Source organism: Felis catus, chromosome E1 (genome assembly GCF_018350175.1).
Source record: "Felis catus isolate Fca126 chromosome E1, F.catus_Fca126_mat1.0, whole genome shotgun sequence".
Lineage (NCBI taxonomy): Eukaryota > Metazoa > Chordata > Mammalia > Carnivora > Felidae > Felis > Felis catus.
Window position 1 is genome coordinate 27,609,897 of NC_058381.1, and position 20,698 is coordinate 27,630,594.

A 20,698-nucleotide genomic window follows, 5' to 3' on the forward strand; every position below is an offset into this window, starting at 1 on the left:
GTCAGCACAGAGCCCATTGTGGGGCCTGAACTCATGGACTGTGAGATCATGACCTAAGTCGAAGTCAGATGTCCAACCAACTGAGCCACCCAGGTGCCCCTCATACTACTTCATATTAAAATTCCCTCATGCCAACTACTTACTAAAATGCCTGCCAACTCTTGCCCATTGCCACATACTTGGGCTACTAATGGCATACTGGACTCAACCTACAGGTGAGCCTGTCACATCTAGTGCCAGCCTTATCCCAGTAGAAGGGTCTAATCACATCTTGTGACCACTTCTCTACCTTCCCCACTATGCTGTTCACTATGCCTAGCAATATCTACCTCAAAATGAAAGGGTATTTAAGCTTGTTTAAAATGTGATGCTCCAGGGGTGCCTGGCTGGCTCCAGTTGGTAGAGCATGTGACTCTTGATCTTGGAGTCTTGGAGTTGGAGTCCCACAATGGGCACAGAGATTATTTTAAATAAATAAACAGGTAGGGGTGCCTGGGTAGCTTAGTTGGTTAAGTGCCTGGCTCTTGATTTTGGCATAGGTTTGTGGGTTCAAGCCCGCATTGGGCCCCATGCTGACACAGCCAGAGCCTGCTTGGGATTCTTTCTCCCTCTCTCTCTGCCCCTCTCCCACTCATGCTCTCTCTTTCTCAAAAATAAATAAACATGAAAAAAAAAATAGGGGCGCCTGGGAGGCTCAGTTGGTTAAGTGTCCAACTTCAGTTCAGGTCATGATCTCACGGTTTGTGAGTTGGAGCCCCATGTTGGGCTCTGTGCTGTCAGCTTAGAGCCTGGAGCCTACTTCAGATTCTGCGTCTCCCTCTCTCTCTGCCCCTCCCCGGCTCATGCTCTGTCTCTCTGTCTCTCTCTCTGTCAGAGATAAACAATAAAATAAATAAATAAATAAATATTTAAAAATAAATAAATAAATAATGAATAAAATAAACATTAAAAAAGAATTAAATAAATAAATATAAATAAATAGGTAGGTAGATAAATAAATAAATAAAATGTGATGCTCCAATCAGAAAAGCAGTATTGAGATGTTATAATGAATACAAACTCTCTTATTATAGAGACTATATACTTACATTAAGTGAATTAAGGTCACCTCGACTATAAAATTAGCAAACTTTTTTTTTTTTAAGTAAACTCTACCCCCAACATGGGGCTTGAACTCACAACCCTGAGATCAAGAGTCACATGCTTTACCAACTAAGCCAACCAGGTACCCCCAAATTAGCAAACTTTTAAAACATAACTTTCTAAATATCTTTACCATATTGGGTACTTTATCTTCTACTGGTTGACACAAAATATATGTTCGCCCTATAATATGAGCTGCTTGGAATCATAACAAAGCAAAATTCAGAACGAAAAAATAACAAAAAGAATCATATCTAAGCAATCAAAATGATCCCTAGCAACCATAACCATAAATTATAGTAAGCACAAGTAAAAATGACTGATTTATTGGATTACCTGCCCAAGGTATTGTTCAAATGCCAAGAAGCAACTTTTTACCATAGAGTGTTTCCGTATTTTCTTTTGTTTTCCTTATTCTAGAGAGAAATATCAGGTGTGTTTACTCATATTATCAATTTATCACTTCATTAAATTCTGCCCCCCCCAGAACCTATAAAATCTATAAAGCATATTTAGAATTACAACTGCAAAAAAGCAATGAAGAACCCTTACTTTGTTCTTGTAAAATTTTATTCCAGTTTAAACAAAAAAGCAAAATGTTATTTATGTCATCCAGAGACTGATGGGAGTATAATCATCCTTCATAGCTGCTGACAACTCCAAATGAGAGATGCAATCTAGGTAAAAGGCCCTTATTATTCCAGATTATATTTACCTCCCAAAGAGGTCATGAAAATTAGTCAAAAAGATTAGAAACAGATTTACATGAAGTCATATCAGAAAAGCTGAGAAAGTGATGCCTAATGCTTTGAGAAATTGTTTCCACTTAATATTCAGAAGACTAAATCCTTAAAGGTCAGGAACAGGTGGTTTATACCATAAGTATTAAATCAATGATGTGTACTTTCATCAGTTTTATAGGTTTATTAAGATTCAAGATGTTATTTAAAATCTAGATGTAGGATCAAACAGTTAGTCATTGCCAAAAATGGAAAATTTACACTTCTTTAGAGGAAACATAAATATATGACTATTTGGATCTTGTCTTAATTTACATTTAATAATTCCCATTTTAATGGTTACCAAAAAGAAAGGACATGGTAGCGCTGCTACACTGAAGAAGATTCCAAGATTCCATTAACAACAGCAGCCAAGAAATTTAATTGTCTACAGTTTTTACTTCTGATCAAGTAATAAAATTTCAGTTCTTTGAGTTTGCCTTCTGTTAACAATGGACAGCTTGTCAAATAGCTATATCACTGATTTCTAAGCTCTCCTCCCACTGTATTTTCTTTCCTCTTTATTCAAGATGTACCTGGAAATAATGAGACAACTCAGAATAGCTGTAGTGGCCTTCAGTAATTTTGCTTTACTAATTAGTTGATCTTATTCCAGTGAAGGCTAATGTCAAATTTATCCAAAAGTCTTTGATTTTGGAATTACTTATAATAGTAGAACAATGCATCATATACAGAACCCTTGATCAATAATCTTCTACTTCCAACTCATAACCAGTTATCTTTCTAAACAAACTATTTACAAATGTAAAATATGTAATATTGTTTAAAATAAATATACAATATATAGTTTCTACATTCTCAGACAAGCTTAAAAATGAGGTAATAAAAACTTAACTGATTAAACCTTTACCATTCTGGAAATGGCTTAGGGAAATGATGGCAAACTTGTTTTTGTTTTTGTTTTTTTTTTCCTTAGGTCTCTTCAGGTTTTCTTTGAATGCTTCTGAGTACCTCCTTTTCTATGCTGAAAAATTATGTAAAAAATCCTTAAGTTTTGTTGGATAGTCTGTCATCACCCCAGTTGCTCCCAAATCAAAAGCTCGTTTGTATTCTTGTTCTTCATTTAATACCCAAATATACACCTGAAAATTAGAAGCGTGAGAAGTATGAGAAGAAATGTTAAAATAGAAAATTACTTTTATAATAACATTTATACACTACAATCTCAGCAGACCTAGAAACAACCTATTAAACCTGTAATTTTAAAAAGTTATTGAACCCTTCGGGGCGCCTGGGTGGCGCAGTCGGTTAAGCGTCCGACTTCGGCCAGGTCACGATCTCGCGGTCTGTGGGTTCGAGCCCCGCGTCAGGCTCTGGGCTGATGGCTCAGAGCCTGGAGCCTGTTTCCGATTCTGTGTCTCCCTCTCTCTCTGCCCCTCCCCCGTTCATGCTCTGTCTCTCTCTGTCCCAAAAATAAATAAAAAACGTTGAAAAAACAAAATTAAAAAAAAAAAAGTTATTGAACCCTTTAAAAAATTTTTACTTTACTCATTAAATATATACTGTCCCACCCTTTAGCTTCAGCTAATCTCACCTATATACATAAGTGGACTCTAGTTATTAAAATGACAATGCTTTCTTGTTAAACATAAGGCAGAGCTTAAGGTTTTCATATGTGAACCAGTAAAGTAGCAGCAGCAGCGGCAGCAGCAGCGGCAGCAGCAGCAGCAGCAGCAGCAGGGCTGGGCCCAAATTAAGTCAGTTAAAAGTTCCTGTCCTTTACACTTGTGTTACACTGATGAGACATATTGTTTCCAAAATGCATCATTCCAGAAACTTACCTGAATGCCTCTGGCAGTGAGGTGGTCAAACAAGGCTTTTCTCATTAGTAAGCTAGAAAAGAAAAGCAGAACAAATTTAGTTATTTCTTAGTTCTAATGAAAGACCATAATTAGTCTTTAGAACTAAATTAGCCTAACACTTAGAATTTATAATTCTGATTTAAAGCAATGGCCTCAAGTAATAACTACTGTGGATATATTCATGTCCTAACTGCTGGATCTCCTTTCACTGTTGGCTGCTTGCTGGTGGACAACCAGAACCTCCTTTCTATTCCTTCTGTAACTAGATCCTCAGAAGACCCATTCTTATTGAAGCCGCTTAGGAGAGAAGAGGCTTCTTCACTTTCCCTGTTGACACCATAATGAGAGTCAGAAAGAGCTTGGAAGTCTGTTTCTAACTTTCCAAGTTAAAACAAGGTAGTGAATTTGGGCCAAGTTCTATAATATCATAATTTATTTACATAATGGATTGGTCTTTCATGTGCAATCTTAGAAACCTAATGTTCCTTATTTACACTATATATACTGTATATATATCATTTTTTAGAGTTTGAAATAATTGACTTAAAAGTGAACTTTGAGAATACAAATCACTTGAGCATGATGGGAATGAACTATATGGGAAAGTTATACATATTATTTCTACTCTGTTTATGTCTATTAGAATGATTAAATAACAGAAACTAAACATAACAGCAACATTGTGGTATTTATCTAAAATTAAACTCAACATGTCTTAGAAATTAAAGTATCTTTTTCGAAGTAGATGCTCACCCTACAGGTGGGGCTTCCTTTCTGCTATTAAACGTTGGCGCAGATTTTTCTGGAGAAATGTGCCAGTAGTCAATGTATACTTTTACCTATACTGTATTGCTATACACTTCTTTCACCACATCTTTCTTTGACTGCAGGTTACTGAAAACAGCAAACAGGTGGAAGAGAGTGGTTATATATACCAGCTCTATATACTAACTAGCTAGATCACCCTAAGCTAATCATTTACCTTTGGGTAGGAGGGCACTCAGTTTTCTCTTGAAGCTGGCTGAAACTGTCTCTCAAGATTCCTCTTACAGTTTTGCGGCTGGTAGTTAAAGTAGTTCTAAATGATTCATATACATCCACCTATGGAGTAGGTGCTCAATATGTCCTTGTTACAAATCATATGCAGAAAGCTTGCTCTAAATTATAGACATAGGACGTAATACATATAGCTAAAGCAATAACTTGTATATCAAGAAACTAAAATTCTTACATATCAGAAAGCCAGATGAGAAACTTTTGACTTCTGGACATAGTGTGTGGTTCTTTTAGCCTGAAGCAAAATAAAATTTGAAACATACATTAGAAACACAGGAAGGTATCAGTGTGATAAAATAAAATGAGTCCAAAAACAAACACAGTGCCTTGAACTTAGTATGTGCTCAAAAAAATTTTATAAAAAAACCACAACAAACCAAAAGTAAATTAAAATAAAGCCCATTTGAGTCTCTGTTTCTATTGATTTCAAGCTATTTTTTTGCTACCACTACTGAAAGGTAAAATAATAATAATAATAATAAAAGTTATCTTTCCAGACCCTGCGTGCCTAGAGCTCATGTGTCTTCTCTATTTTGGTGAAGCGTCTTTCTCTCACTTTGCTATAACTGAGTACATGGTAGATTTAGTATATGTACTGTCAAAGCAAGCACACATAGTATATAGTAGATGTAAACATACAACCAAACTTTACTACAAATTAAAAGACATATGGGGTAAAAATGAGACTAAAAAGACCCTGAAAGCATGTTTTTTCTTCCCCTTTCAATATTTGAAGACCTGGGCCCTGTTCTTCTTCTTCTTCTTTTTTTTTTTTTTAGTTTTTATTTAGTTTCCAGTTAGTTAACATACAGTGTAATATTAGTTTTCAGGTGTACAATATAGTGATTCAACAACTCCACATATCACCCAGTGCTCATCACAACAAGTGCTCTTTAATCCCCATCACCTATTTAACCCATCCCTTCCTACCATCCTCCCTTCTGGTAACCATCAATTTGTTCTCTATAGTTAATAATCTGTTTCTTGGTTTGTCTCTCTTTTTTTCCCTTTGTTTTGTTTCTTTTTTCCCCCTCAAATGTTTAAATATTTATTTATTTTTGAAAGAGAGAGAGAGAGAGAGAGAGGGCATGAGTGGGGTAGGGGCAGAGAGTGAGGGAGAGAGAGAAACCCAAGCAGATTCCCCACTGTCAGCACAGAGCTGGATGTAGGGCTCAAACTTACGAACCATGAGATCACAACCTGAGCCCAAATCAAGAGTCAATCGCTTAACCAACTGGGCCACCCAGGTGCCCTGTTTGTTTTATTTCTTAAATTCCACATATGAGTGAAATCATATGGTATTTGTCTTTCTCTGATGGACTTTTTTCATTTAGCATAATAGTAATATGTCACCTTCTTTATCCATTCATCAATGTATGGACATTTGGGCTGTTTTCCATAATTTGGCTATTGTAGATAACGCTGCTATCAATGTCAGGGTGCGTGTATGTCTTTGAATTAGTATTTTTGTATTTGCTGGGTAAATACCTAGTAGTATGATTGCTGGATCACAGGGTAGTTCTATTTTTAATTTTTTGAGGAATCTCCATAATGTTTACCACAGTGGCTTCACCAGTTTGCATTCCCACCAATAGTGCATGAAGGTTAGCTCCTTTCTCCACATCCTCACCAACACCTGTTGTTCCCTGAGATTTTATTTTAGCCATTCTGAAGGGTGTGAGGTGATATCTCATTGTAGTTTTGATTTTCATTTCCTTGATGATAATTGATGATGACCATCTTTTTTTTTTAATTTTTTTATTTTTTTAAATTTACCTCCAAATTAATTAGGCATATAGTGCAAAAATGATTTCAGGAATAGATTCCTTAGTGCCCCTTACCCATTTAGCCCATCTGCCCTCCCACAACCCCTCCAGTAACCCTTAGTTTGTTCTCCATATTTATGAGTCTCTTCTGTTTTGTCCCCCTCCTTGTTTTTATATTATTTTTGTTTCCCTTCACTTATGTTTATATATTTTGTCTCTTAAAATCCTCATATGAGTGAAGTCATATGATTTTTGTCTTTCTCTGACTGACTAATTTCACTTAGCATAATACCCTCCAGTTCCATCCCCGTAGTTGCAAATGGCAAGATTTCATTCTTTTTGATTGCCAAGTAATACTCCATTGTGTGTGTGTGTGTATATATATATATATATATATCAATGGACACTTGGGCTCTTTCCATACTTTGGCTACTGTTGATAGAGCTGCTGTAAACATGGATGGGGGTGCATGTGTCCCTTCAAAACAGCATACCTGTATCCCTTGGATAAATGTCTAGTCATGCAATTGCTGGGTCGTAGGATAGTTCTATTTTTAGTTTTTCGAGGAACCTCCATGCTGTTTTCCAGAGTGGCTGCACCAGCTTGCATTCCCATCGAGCATCTTTTTCATGTGTCTGTTGGCTGTCTGTATGTCTCCTATGAAAAATTTCTATTTATGTCTTCTGCCTATTTTTTAATGGGATTATTCATTTTGGGGGTGCTGCATTTTATAAGTTCTTTATAGATTTTGGATACTAACCCTTTATCAGATCGGTCATTTGCAAATATTTCCTCCCATTCTGTAGACTGCCTTTTAGTTTTGCTAATTGCTTCCTTCGCAGTGTAAAAACTTTTATTTTGATGAAGCAAAGAAGTTACTGCCTGTGTTCTCTTCTAGAATTTTTATGGTTTCAGGTTTCACATTTAGGTGTAAAAACCCTTTTGAATTTATTTTTTGTGTATGGTGTAAGAAAGTGGTCCAGTTTCATTCTTTTGCATGTTGCTATCCAGTTTTCCCAGCACCATTTGTTGAAGAGACATCTTTTTTTCCCTTTGGATATTCTTTCCTGCTTTGTCAACCATTAATTGACCATATACATGTAGGTTCATTTCTGGATTTTTTATTCTGTTCCATTGATTCATGTGTCTATTTCTGTGCCAGTACCATACTGTTTTGATTACTATAGCTTTGTAATATAACTTGAAGTCCAGAATTGTGATGCCTCCAGCTTTGTTTTTCTTTTTCAAGGTTGCTTTGACTATTGAGGGTCTTTTGTGGTTCCATAGAAATTTCAGGTTTGTTTGTTTTAGCTCTATGAAAAATGCTGTTGGTATTTTGATAGGGATTACATTAAATGTATTGATCGCTTTGGATAGTATAAGCATTTTAACAATATTTGTTCTTCCAATCCTTGAGCCTAGGATGTCTTTCCATTTGTTTGTGTCCTCTTCAATTTCTTTCACCAGTGTTTATAGTTTTCAGAATATAGGTCTTTCACCTCTTTGGTTAGATTTATTTCTAGGTACCTAACTGGTTTTGGGGCAATTATAAATGGGATTGATTCCTTAACTTCTCTTTCTGTTGCTTCATTATTGGTGTATAGAAATGCAACAGATTTCTGTACATTGATTTTGTATCCTGTGACTTTGCTGAATTCATTTATCAATTCTAGCAATTTTTTTGGTGGAGTCTTTCAGGTTTTCTATATAGAGTATCATGTGATCTGCAAATAGTGAAAGTTTTACTTCTTCCTTACCAGTTTTATTTCCTTTTGTTGTCTGATTCCTTCCAGTACTATGTTGAATAAAAGTGGCAAAAGTTCACATGCCTGTGTTATTCCTGACCATAAAGGAAAAGCTCTCAGTTTTTCCTCATTTAGGATGATATTAGCTGTGGGTTTTTCATATATGGCCTTTATTATGTTGAGGTATGTTCCCTCTAAACCTACTTTGTTGAAGGTTTTTATTAAGAATGGATGTTGTACTTTGTTAAATGCTTTTTCCATCTATTGAAATGATCATATGATTCTTATCCTTTCTTTTATTAACGTGATGTATCACGTTGTTTGATTTGCGAATATTGAATGTAGGCCCTGTTTTTTTCAATTATCTTTTCTACTGAAAAAGCGTACTTGACCTTTAGACCTACACTGAGTTCCTTCTTCAATTTCCTCAATGCCTAGAGCAGCACAACTACCTGTATCATTAATTTGGCATTGTGCCCATAGCAAATCTCTGGTTAGCCTCTCTCTACTATGAAGACTTCCCAGCTTCTAAGTTTAACAGCACACAGTGATTTTCATTCTCCCCAGATCTTCACTTCTTGTTTCCTTTTTAACTCCTCCTGACTATACTGTTAGAATGTTTGAGTCTCCACACTTAAATTCACTTTTTTCTTTCTCTCTGAATTCAGTTTTTATTAGAAGCTCTCCAAATAAAATCCTCTTTTCTTTAACTCTAGCCTAGGTGGGAAGAACTTGTTGCAGTTTTAGGAATCTCTGTTTTTTAGTATCTCAAACATTAATCAGCTCATTAAACAAATTATTATGTTGTCTTAGAAAGCACCCACTGTCATCCATCAAAGAAAAATTAAAACACACACACACACACACACACACACACACACACACACACACACTATTCTACTTTGTCTTAACCCACAATTAGTTTTTAGAGAAAAGATTAATTCTATGAGTTTGTTCATATGTCTGTATTTCAGTAATACCTACTTCTAAAAGGAGCATGTGCACATAATTTAGAGAGCACAATAGTTCATGCCAGGCCAGAGGAAAACCTAAGTACTTTAGGAATAAATGGTTAGGAATCATTTTAATCCAGCAAATTAAAATGGTTTCTTTGTAGGCAAGAAGTGGTTTCTGTTTTGTCTGATAAATAGCTACAAAGACTGCCCAAAAATATAACTGGGAACAGATAAAATAAACATGCTCATCACAAAGAAACTCAAATTGGAAAACAAGCATGAAACATAGATGCTAAATACAAAGGTACCAACCAAACTGTTTTTCTTACCAGTATTTCCCAATCACTGCTGCACTAATGTTCAGTTTGACTTTTTAAAGTTCTGTTTGGGGATGAAAAAAGTTTCCATGCAGGTGAGATCACATTTAATTTTTTTTTTAAGTAATCTCTAGGCCAAATGTGGGGCTCAAACTCACAACCCTGAGATCAAGAGTTGCATGCTCTACTGACTGAGCCAGCCAGGTATCCCAGGTGACATCACATTTAAATGATCTCCCCAGGAGTTCCAAATTCCTTTGTCATGACTCTGATTATTAGAAATTTACAGCTAGAAATCACATTCTATTGGTGCAGGATTATGAGATGAAGCTGTCTTTCTCTGATACTGATGATAAAGATAATGGAACAATAAAAGCTATCATTTATTAAGTGCTTATTATCTGCCAGGAGGTGCTAAGTGTTTTATGTATTTTTATCTTTACAGTAAATGAGTGCGTGAAAAGCAAGACTTTGTACCCAGGAGAAAGATTATGTAAATATAGAAGTATCTATTATAAACAAACACTATCCTTTTCTTTCTCCTATTTCCCAGAGGTTTTTTTGGTTGTTGTTATGGTGGTAGTAGTTGTTTTTCTTCCTCAGTGTATTAATACTAATGGTGAATTTGGAGTTTAATGGAATTTCCACTTCCTATTGTGATGAAGTATAAATACATTAGGGAAGTTGGAGGGCAATTGCTATTATAGGTTAACGTAAAAGCTTCAACAATTAAGCTCAATTCTTTGTATCTGACTTCTGGGTACACAGGCCCATAAAGTTATTGATACCTGAAAAGGGTCCAGATTAAATATTTATAATCCTAAATTGCTCATTTTAGAAAAATATGTCTTAATTATTTCAAAAGGCATTATTAATATAGGCCAGTTTATCAAACATGTAAATAACTACAGCAATCTATTCTTTTTTTTTTTTTTGAGATTTTATTTTTTAAAGTAATCTCCATACCCAATGTGGAACTCAAACTTACAATACCAATATTAAGAGTCACATGCTTAGGGCAGCTGGGTGGCTCAGTTGGTTGAGACTGTGATCTCAGGCCGTGATCTTGTGGTTTGTGAGTTCGAGCCCCAAATTCGGCTCATTACTATCAGCGCAGAGCGTGCTTCAGATCCTCTCTCCCCTTCTCTCTCTGCCCCTCCCCCACTCATGCTCACTCTTGCTCTCTCTCTCTCTCTCTCTCAAAAATAAATAAAACATTAAAAAACAAAAAAGAGTCACCCGCTCTGCCAACTTAGCCAGCCAGGTGCCCCTACAGCAATCTTTTATTTCACTGATATTGATATTAATGAGCCTTGATCTTAGTCCCCCTATAATGATAATTGATGCAAACAGAGTAACCACTTACTTCAATATGATAGAAGGCATTGGGATTTCAAAAAACTGTTCTCGAATGGGCACAAAGGGCAAGAGACCAGTGAAGAACAGGCCAAGAATGAGCAGAACACGTTGTAGACTGAAGAGTATAGGAATATCTGAATTCTAAAAGACACAAACAATATGTTACTTTACAACTGCTCAATAAAGAAGATTATTTCACATCCTCAAAATTTCCAAGACTGTATCTGGACACTTGTTAAAAGTACTCCCTGAGTTATCAATATCCATCTCTAAACACACCACATTTAAAAATAGTTAGTCCTTGACAAATGGGTTAGATCTATCTTGGAGCCCTATACCATCAACTGATGATATTAAAGTTTCTCTATTCCCTAATGTCTGCATTTGCAACACCACTTCTGTCTGTTGGTGACAGTACTTATTATTAGAGATTAAACACACTGAATCTAACAGAACAAGATAAAGAAATGAAAATATGAAACATTCAGTAACCTTACTGCCAGTTAAAAAATATGTAACTGAAGATCAACATATATTCATATATATCTATACATAGATATATATGTATTCTTATCTATAGATATAGTTATACATTATTTAAGTAAGATATGACATTGATATGAATATCTATAGATAAAATATATTAGCACTGTTGCAAATATGTCATCTTTCAGTTACATTATGGATCAAATATAGATAAGATTTTGTAAGCTAGTCCAAGAATCAAGACATCATTTTAGGTTTCTACTGGAAAATATGTTCAAGATCTCAAAACTCTTAGAATGTAAGCTTCATATAGATATGCACTCTTTTTATCTTGCAAAACTGAAACTCTATGCCTAGTATACAATTCCCCGTATCCTCCTCTCCCTAGCCCCTCCTATATCTGTCTTTAAAACATAGAAATTATGGTAGAGTTGATTTTTTCTATACAAAAATAATATACTGAAAAAGTTATGCAAAAAAGTAATTTATTTTATTATTTTATTTTATTTTTTAGCAGGCTATACACCAGCACAGAGCTCAATGCGGTACTTGAACTCACGACCCTGAGATCAAGACCTGAACTGAGATCAAGTTGGATACTTAACCTACTGAGCCACCCAAGTGCCCCACAAGTAATTTATTTTACATATTAGCTTTAAATTACTCACTTCTTTATTTAAAAAAAAAAAAGAGAATAAAAGAGAATAAATAAGTTTGAGCATTTCTTCTCTCTCTGTTCATATGTCTCTCTGTAATATTTTAGGCTTATTTATATACAGGTGTTTCAGCTGTAACACAATGTACAAGTCCCTGAAAAACTTTATTTCTGTAAATTCATGCACTGAAAATAACAGAGCTTATGGGAAAAATAGGGCTAGGAGCTGACCCTCAAAACTTACACAACTTTGGACCCAGAGAACTAAAAAAAATAATTGGTATTTCTGGGAGCCATGCAAGGCTGCTGGTGGTGGGAGAGGGTGGGGTTTGGTATGCTGGCACACCACTGACATAACAGCTGGTGCCACTCTGTATCTTCTAAATTAGAATATCTGGAGATCTTGCCATTTGCGACAACATGGATGGACTGAGAGGGTATTACACGAAGTGAAATAAGTTAGACAGAGAAAGACAAATACCGTATGATTTCCCTTACATGTGGAATCTAAAAAACAAAATGAATAAACAAACAAAAAGGAGAAACAGACCCATAAATACAGACAACAAACTGGTGGTTGCCAGAGGGGAAGAGAGTGGGAGAAATGTGTGAAGAGAAGTAAGAAATACAGGCTTCCAGCTATGGAATGAACAGCTCATGGGGATAAAAGATACAGCATAGGGAGTGGAGTCAGTGGTATTGTAATAGTGTTGACAGATTGTATAATATGGTTGACAGATGGTGGCTATACTTGTGGTGAGCACAGCTTAAAGTACTGATTTGTCCAGTCACTGTGTTGTACGCCTGAAACTAATATAATATTATGTCGAGTATATTTGAACAAAATAAATAGAATTTAGGGAATGGGACCTAAGCATCAGTATCTTTATTTAGGATTTAGGATTCCAACATCCAACCAACTTTAAGAACCACTGCATTAAGTGGGGCACCTGGGTGGCTCAGTTGGGTAAGCATCTGACTTCAGCTCAGGTCATGACCTCACGGTTCATGAGTTCGACTACACTTGGGTGAACTGGTGCCCTGCATCGGGTAAACACGAGCCCCACCTTGGGTAAGTTCCACTTTCTCTCTCTCTCTCTGCCCCTCGTGGGATTCTCTTTCTCCCTCTCTCTCAACACCCTCGTTCACTTGTGCCCTTTCTCTCTCAAAAAAGAAAAAATAATTCTCTCTCTCTCTCTCTACCCCTCTCCCCTCCCCACGCGCTCCCTCTCTCTCTCAAAAAACAAAACAAAACAAACAAACAAAAGAACCACTGCATTAAGTTAGAATGAATGAATTAAAAGCCATTAAGTGGAAATAAGCTCTACATGTTTTCCTCTTACCACGGTGTGCCACTCTTTTTCTTTTTTTTTTTATATTTTTAGTTGCTAGCATTTGGGAATTAAAGGACTAATGTAAAATTCTTATAAACCGTATTTTAAGAATTGTAAAAGAGGGGTGCCTGGGTAGCTTAGTCGGTCAAGCTTCCGACTTGGGCTCAGGTCATGGTCTCATGGCTTGTGAGTTCGAGCCCCACATTGGGCTCTGTGCTGACAGCTCAGAGCCTAGAGCCTGCTTTGGATTCTGTGTCTCCCTCTCTCTTTGCCCCTCCCCCGCTCACACTCTGTCTCTCTTTCTCAAAAATAAACATTAATTAAAAAAAAAAAGAATTGTAAAAGATGTATGACTTAATTATATGGTATGTTCATGATATGAATGACAAATATTTTGAGACATGTTTACTATGATGTCTGAAAATGACTGCTGGAAGTTTGGAGTTTTTAAATTCTAAAATGACAGAAAGCCAGAGGCTTCTAAAAAAAATTGGTGAATCAAAGGAAAAGTTCTATAATTCTGGGTCAAAAGTGGACTTTTTGTTCCGAAATAATAGATTCACAGGAAGTTGAGTCTCATGTGCCCTTAGCCCAGCTTCCTCAAATGGTAGCATTTGATATAACTGTAGTATAATATCACTATACTGGTATATCATTTAGACCATAGACCTTATGCAATTTTCACCTTTTTTTAAATCTCCATTCACTTGTGCATGTGTTTGGTTTAGTGCAGTTTTAACAATGTACTGATTCGTGTAACCACCACCACAGTCAAAAGCCAGAGCAGCTCCATCACAAATGAGAACTCCCTCCTGCTACCTCTCTGTATTTGCCCCCAGTCTCTGTCCCCTGACAGCCATTTATCTGCTCTGTGTGTATAGTTTTGAGAGTGTTACATAAATGGAATCATACAGTATGCAACCTTTTTGTTTTGGTTTGGTTTTTATTTTAGTCTTTAGGTTTAGGTCTTTAGTCTTTAGTCTTTAGGTTTTTATTTTCATTTTAATTCCAGACAGTTAACATATAGTGTTATATATGTGAGTTTCAGGTGTGCAATGTAGGTGATTCCAGTATGTAACCTTTTGAGGTTCATTTTTTCCAAGTGAAATGACATCAAGGATGAGGGCAGCCCAGGTTGTTGCATGTATCAGTAGTTCCTTTCCCTTTATGGCTGAATAGTATTACATCATGTTTAGCCATCTACCCACTGAAGGTCATTTTGGTTGGTTTCTAGTACTTTGCTATTATAAATAAAGCTGCTATAAACATTCATAGACAGGTTTTTTGTGCATAAGTTTTCACTTTTCTGAGATAAACGTCCAAGAGTGAGATTGCTGGTTAATATGGTAAGTGTATGTTTAGTTTGGGTACACTATCCAACTAATTAAGAGAGTGGTTGTAGTATTTTACATTCCCACTAACAATGTAGGAGAGATCCAGCTTCTCCAAATCTTCTTCAGCATTTGCTGTTATCACTATTTTTTATTTTAAGAATTTTAAAAAATTTTTATTTATTTATTTTGAGAGAGAGAGAGAGCACGCATGAGCAGGGAAGGCGCAGAGAGACAGGGAAAGAGAGAATCCCAGACAGGTTCTGTGCTGTCAGAGCTTAATCTCATGAACTGTGAAATCATGACCTGAGCCAAAACCAAGAGTCAGAGACTTAACCAACTGAGCCATTCAGGCGCTCCTATTTTTTATTTAAAAAAATTTTGAGTGGCTCAGTCAGTTAAGCCTCTGACTCCTGGTTTCAGTTCATGATCTTGCAGCTCATGGGATCAAGCCCCACATCAGGCTCTGCACTGACAGCACCTCCCCTACTTGCTCTTTGTCTCAAATAAGTAAGTAAATAAATAAATAAAAATGTAAAACTTCAATAATACACTTTTTTTTTTAATTTTTTTTTTCAACATTTATTTATTTTTGGGACAGAGAGAGACAGAGCATGAACGGGGGGAGGGGCAGAGAGAGAGGGAGACACAGAATCGGAAACAGGCTCCAGGCTCCGAGCCATCAGCCCAGAGCCTGACGCGGGGCTCGAACTCACGGACCGCGAGATCGTGACCTAGCTGAAGTCGGAGGCTTAACCGACTGCGCCACCCAGGCGCCCCAATAATACAGTCACTTTTAATGACATGTGAAAATACCATTAGACAATGATGAATTATGGAAAAATATTAGTCCTAAATTCTCAGGAATCTGAAGCCATTTGTCCCAATGACTACTTTGTTTTCTCCTTTTGTACACAAGCTACCTTGGGATCTCAGAGAACCTGTGGCACATAAATAAAACTTACTTGCCTTAATGAGGCCTTCAACTGTACTTTTAATTGTAGTGGTGCCAATTCTGGATCTATGTTTTTACCTTTTTTGTGAGGAAGGAGGGCCCTCCCCAAAGAAAACTTTGTATTTTAAATTGCTACTTATGTCACAATATTTCTTCTGCACTATCACTTGTATTTTGAAAGAGAGTCTTCAATGCTTAAGGTTTTTTAACATTTTGAATTTCATATTCTCCTAGTTATACTTGCTATAGTATATAACTATATAAGCTATACTTATAGAAGCTATAGTACAGAGCTAAACTTGCTTATAGAGGCTTAGCAACCATATCAAGATATATCAAATTAACTTTTTATAGATATATTTTCTTTAAACAGAAAGATCTCAGTAGGTGGATGGCCCTACTTTTATATACCACCTGATAATTATGATCCTGGATTAATTTGATTAATTCTGTTTGGAAGGCAGGGAACAGAGAAGCTTGAGCTATAGAGTTGAATGACTAAATAATTTCCTCAATTCAAAATTACACAGAAAATTTCAATAACCGAACCAAAGAAACAGACATTAAAAGATAGGAATCATATTTTGTTTCATGATGTACATAATAAAGTGTTGGCAAACAACTAATATTAGCATGTGAAAATAAATTCTGTGAGCCAGCCCAAGTACATAGAACTTAAACTGTAAGATCCATTATTTCTATTAAATCCATTATCTTCTGGTTAGGTGCCTCTACCCAGTACCATCTGCCTTTGTATGAGGCCTTGAAATAAGGTAATTTAAAAAATTATTACTGTAAGACCATGTATAGATATACAACAACAGCAAGAAAGATCTTTCTGTATCATTTTTGAAGCTTACCTCTTTGTAGCACTTTTCTACAATTTCATAACTGGCATTGCCCCACACTGTTATGTGTTCTCGTCTGTACTGCTTCACCAACTCTGAAACCTACATGTGAAAATTGAAAAGTTGATGCATGTGTCTATTTGTAAATCCATTTACATTATTTCACTTTACAAATGGGTTACAACTGACTTTCTGCTAGTGAGTCATATAAACTTTTGGACGAATATATGAATCCAGATTATTTTATAAAATATAAGCAATTACTTACATTTTACCATTATATGATTTATCTAAGAGAGTACCACTATTTAGTCATTTGATATAAACTACCAACAAAGCAAGTTAAATCTGAAAAAGTTAATTGCCAGAACAGTTGGTTCACAGGAGCTCACTTTTATGCATGACTGAGACAAGACAACTCACTCTGAAAATAGGCTTTCCTACAGTAAAGTGATCTCTTCTACCAGGGCATTATTTAAAACAATACTGATCCCTAGAGTATCACATTTCCTTAAACAGTAGCAATCTATGAAGTCACTTACTCTAGCCTCATTTAGTTTGTGAAATACAATACAGTCAGAAGAGGCAATGCCTTAAGTACCTTCTTAATCAGCACATTGTTGTTGACTTTGATATCGATGTTAATGGGAGTATTAGGAAAGGCCTCAAAAACTTCCTTCAGTAATGGGATTCGGTTATCTTTTCCTTCACATTGGCATGCTGAGAAAGCAAGATTTTTAAAAGTATTTTTAAAAGATAACTTTCACTTTTTTGATGATTAGGAAAAAAAGATAAAGTATTGTTTTCACAATAGTATGTATTCATAATAAGGCATTTACAAAATGATGAAAAGTATGAAGAAAGAAAAATCATCTAAAATCCAACAACTTAGATATAAGCATTGTGACCATTTTTATCCTATGCATAATTTTTTAAAGGTTTTATTTTTAAGTAATCTCTACACCCAACATGGGGCTTGAACTCACAACCCCAAGATCAAGAGTCACATGCTCTACTGACTGAACCAGCCAGGTGCCCCTTCTATGCGTAATTCAATAAGAGTTATAATAGCGTACCTACAGACCTTAATCTGATCTTTTACATAAGTAAAAAAATAAATGTTGCATGTTCATACACTATATTTAGAATTACGATTTAAATTTTTTTTCATTAAACTTTTTGAAATAACTATAGATTCACTTGAAGTTATAAGAAAAATAGAGATCTGTGCACCTTTTACCCAGATCTCCCAATGATAACCTCTTGTAAAACTATACTACAGTATCATAACCATGACATTGATAGTGTTAATCCACCAATCTTATTCTGTTATTTTGAGAGAGACAGAGAGGGTGCGAGCGGAGAAGGGGCAGAGAGAGACAGAGAGAATCCCAAGCAGGCTCTGTGCTGATAGCATGTGCGGCTCAATCTCAAGAAACTGAGAGATCACGACTCAAGCTGAAATCAAGAGTTGGGCACTTAATTGACTGCGCCACCCAGATGCTCCTTAATTATTTTTTTTAAGTTTTATTTATTTATTTTGAGAGAGAGATAGCATGAGCAAAGGAAGGGCAGAGAGACAGGGAGAGAGAATCCCAAGCAGGCTCCGCATTGTCAGCACACAGCTCAATGCGGGGCTCAAACCTACAAACCGTGAGATCATGACCTGAGCTAAAATCAGGAGTCAGGGGGCGCCTGGGTGGCTCAGTTGGTTAAGCGTCCGACTTCGGCTCAGGTCACGATCTCGCGGTCCGTGAGTTCGAGCCCCGCGTCGGGCTCTGTGCTGACTGCTCAGAGCCTGGAGCCTGTTTCACATTCTGTGTTCCCTCTCTCTCTGACCCTCCCCCGTTCATGCTCTGTCTCTCTCTGTCTCAAAAATAAATAAACCTTAAAAAAAAAATTTTTTTTTAATAAATAAATAAATAAAATCAGGAGTCAGAAGCTCAACCGACTGAGCTACCCAGGCGCCCTGTCCCTTAATTATTTTAATTTAACCATTCCCCCAGAAAGGTAACAGAGTTTACCACTTCCAAAATATGGCAGTTTGGCATTAGGATTATTTTGAACGTAAGGCAACTGAGATGAAACAGATATGAGAAAATCTCGGTCCTTTCCCATCTGCCTAGAAACAAGACTTAACTTTTTCCAAAACGTAATCACCAACAACCTTAGACCCTTATCAGCACCACAGGACTCCACAATACAAACTGCTGACTAGCCTTTATCTTTCCTTATTCACCTTTATATCCACCTTCCCACAATTTGCCACCCTAGAAACTCAAAATCCCTTTTGTCTTGTCATTTCTCTGAAAATGTATTGGATTTGTTTAAGATGCTATATAAACTCAAGTTCTAGCCACCTTTGAGTTACTCATCCCTGAGGTTCTCCATGACACACACATATTAATAAACTTCTGTCTTTCTCTTGTTAATCTCTCTTTTGTTACAGAGCCTTGCTGAGAACCTAGAGAGTAGAAGGGGAAAAAAATGTTTCCTTCCCTATACCCTGCTAGTGGACACTGAGGTTGTTTGGAAAGTTTTGCTAAGCTATCACCACTGAAATTTTCAGAGATTGAGAATATATATATATGTTCAGGCAAGGGAAATACATGCTAATTCAGTAATAAAGAATTGTATCAATACAGCTACTCAAAGAAAATTGAGTCACAACAAAAATAAGAAAAGGATTTTTTAAATCATTTTTTACATTTCCTGAGGGTTATTTTCTTAATTTTTTCCTTAATCTCTTTTGCCTTGAATCATTTACATAATATACTATACATGCTATATAAGTAATTTTTAAGTTTATTTATTTTTGAGAGAGACAAAGACAGCACGCAAGAGGAGGAGGGGCAGAGAGAGATGGGGTAGGGGATTAGAGAGAGAGAATCCCAGGCAGGCTCTGCACTGTCAGTGTGGAGCCCAGTGCATGAAATCATGACCTGAGCTGAAGTCAGACGCCCCTTTGCTATGCAAGTCTTATAAAATTTCCCCTTCCCTCTGAAACTGCAATTCCGCTACCATGTGAATAATAAAATGGTAAAAGAGCTTTTATTTCATCTTTATTGTTCAAAGAAGTATATCAACAAAGTAAATTAAATCTATGCCAAAAAGTGAAAAAATTATCCATAATAAAGGCTCATATGAAAAGGCAGCATGTAAATGAGGAAAAAAAGGAAAATGTGTTACTGTTTTGTCTGTTCTGTATTCCATTCTTTTTGTCTTTTTACTACTCCTTGTAATTCAGATGGTGGGACTCTGGGTCATACTGACTAGCCTCTCAATCATTTGGCTCTGCCTCCTTGGCCACAAAGAGAGCACATGAACTTTAAGCATAACAATATGAACACGGGGAGAGGTCTCCTGAAATCCTCAGCTGGATGGATCATGTGCTTTTGATGTTGTCAGAGTCCATCCTCATGTGTAGAAGGTGTGCCTTAAGGGGGGCCTGGGATGAGCACTGGGTGTTATACATAGGGGATGAATCACTGGAATCTACTCCTGATTGCACTATATGCTAACTATCTTGGATGTAAAGTCAAATAAGTAAATAGATAGATAGATAGATAGATAGATAGATAGATAAATAGTCACGTGATTAACTGTCTATTGTAACAGTGCAAATATAGAGCATTTCTATTGCTACATTCCATTTAAACAGTACTGTTTTTTAGTTAAGTAAAATTTTTCATAGCTTGTTAAGGGTGAAAAAATTAATTTAGCAGTCAAAAGAATTACCATGGGCATTAGCTATTCACATGAAGGTAAGGTTGCAAGGATCAACTTAGAAGTCAAACAGACAAAACTAACTTTGGAACATTATACAATAAGAATAATATTGCATCTGATAGTGGGAGAAACAAGGAAATTAGGGGAGCCTGGGTGGTATAGTCAGTTAAGTGCCTGACTCTTGATTTCGGCTCAAGACATTATCTCACGGTTTGTGGGTTCCAGCCCCACAATGGGCTGTGTGCTGACAGTGCAGAGTCTGCTTGGGATTCCTTCTCTCTCCCCTCTCTCTTTGCCCCTACCCCACTTGCTCTCTTTCTCTCAAAATAAATAAATAAACCTAAAAAAAAAAAAAAGAAACAAGGGGATTTAAGTTACATTAATAACTAAAAAAGGGGGGGGCACCTGGGTGGCTC

General features: G+C 36.3%; 1 protein-coding gene across 3 annotated transcripts in view; it reads right to left on the reverse strand.

The window, feature by feature from the left end:
• Positions 1 to 1,695: 1,695 nt before the first annotated feature.
• GDPD1 (glycerophosphodiester phosphodiesterase domain containing 1) overlaps positions 1,696 to 20,698 on the reverse strand; it is a 50,426-nt gene continuing 31,423 nt past the window's right edge. For 2 of the 3 annotated variants that reach the window (XM_011289103.4, XM_045044635.1), the window contains exons 5-10: positions 17,155 to 17,273; positions 16,566 to 16,655; positions 10,952 to 11,085; positions 4,977 to 5,036; positions 3,725 to 3,776; positions 1,696 to 3,025 (exon numbers count right to left, since the gene is read on the reverse strand). In XM_011289103.4, the coding sequence (XP_011287405.1) occupies positions 2,903 to 3,025; positions 3,725 to 3,776; positions 4,977 to 5,036; positions 10,952 to 11,085; positions 16,566 to 16,655; positions 17,155 to 17,273 (578 nt within the window). In that variant the 3' untranslated portion in view covers positions 1,696 to 2,902. Of the gene's footprint in view, positions 3,026 to 3,724; positions 3,777 to 4,498; positions 4,640 to 4,976; positions 5,037 to 10,951; positions 11,086 to 16,565; positions 16,656 to 17,154; positions 17,274 to 20,698 lie in introns of all 3 variants that reach the window. The other variant, XR_002738046.2, reaches the window with a different exon arrangement.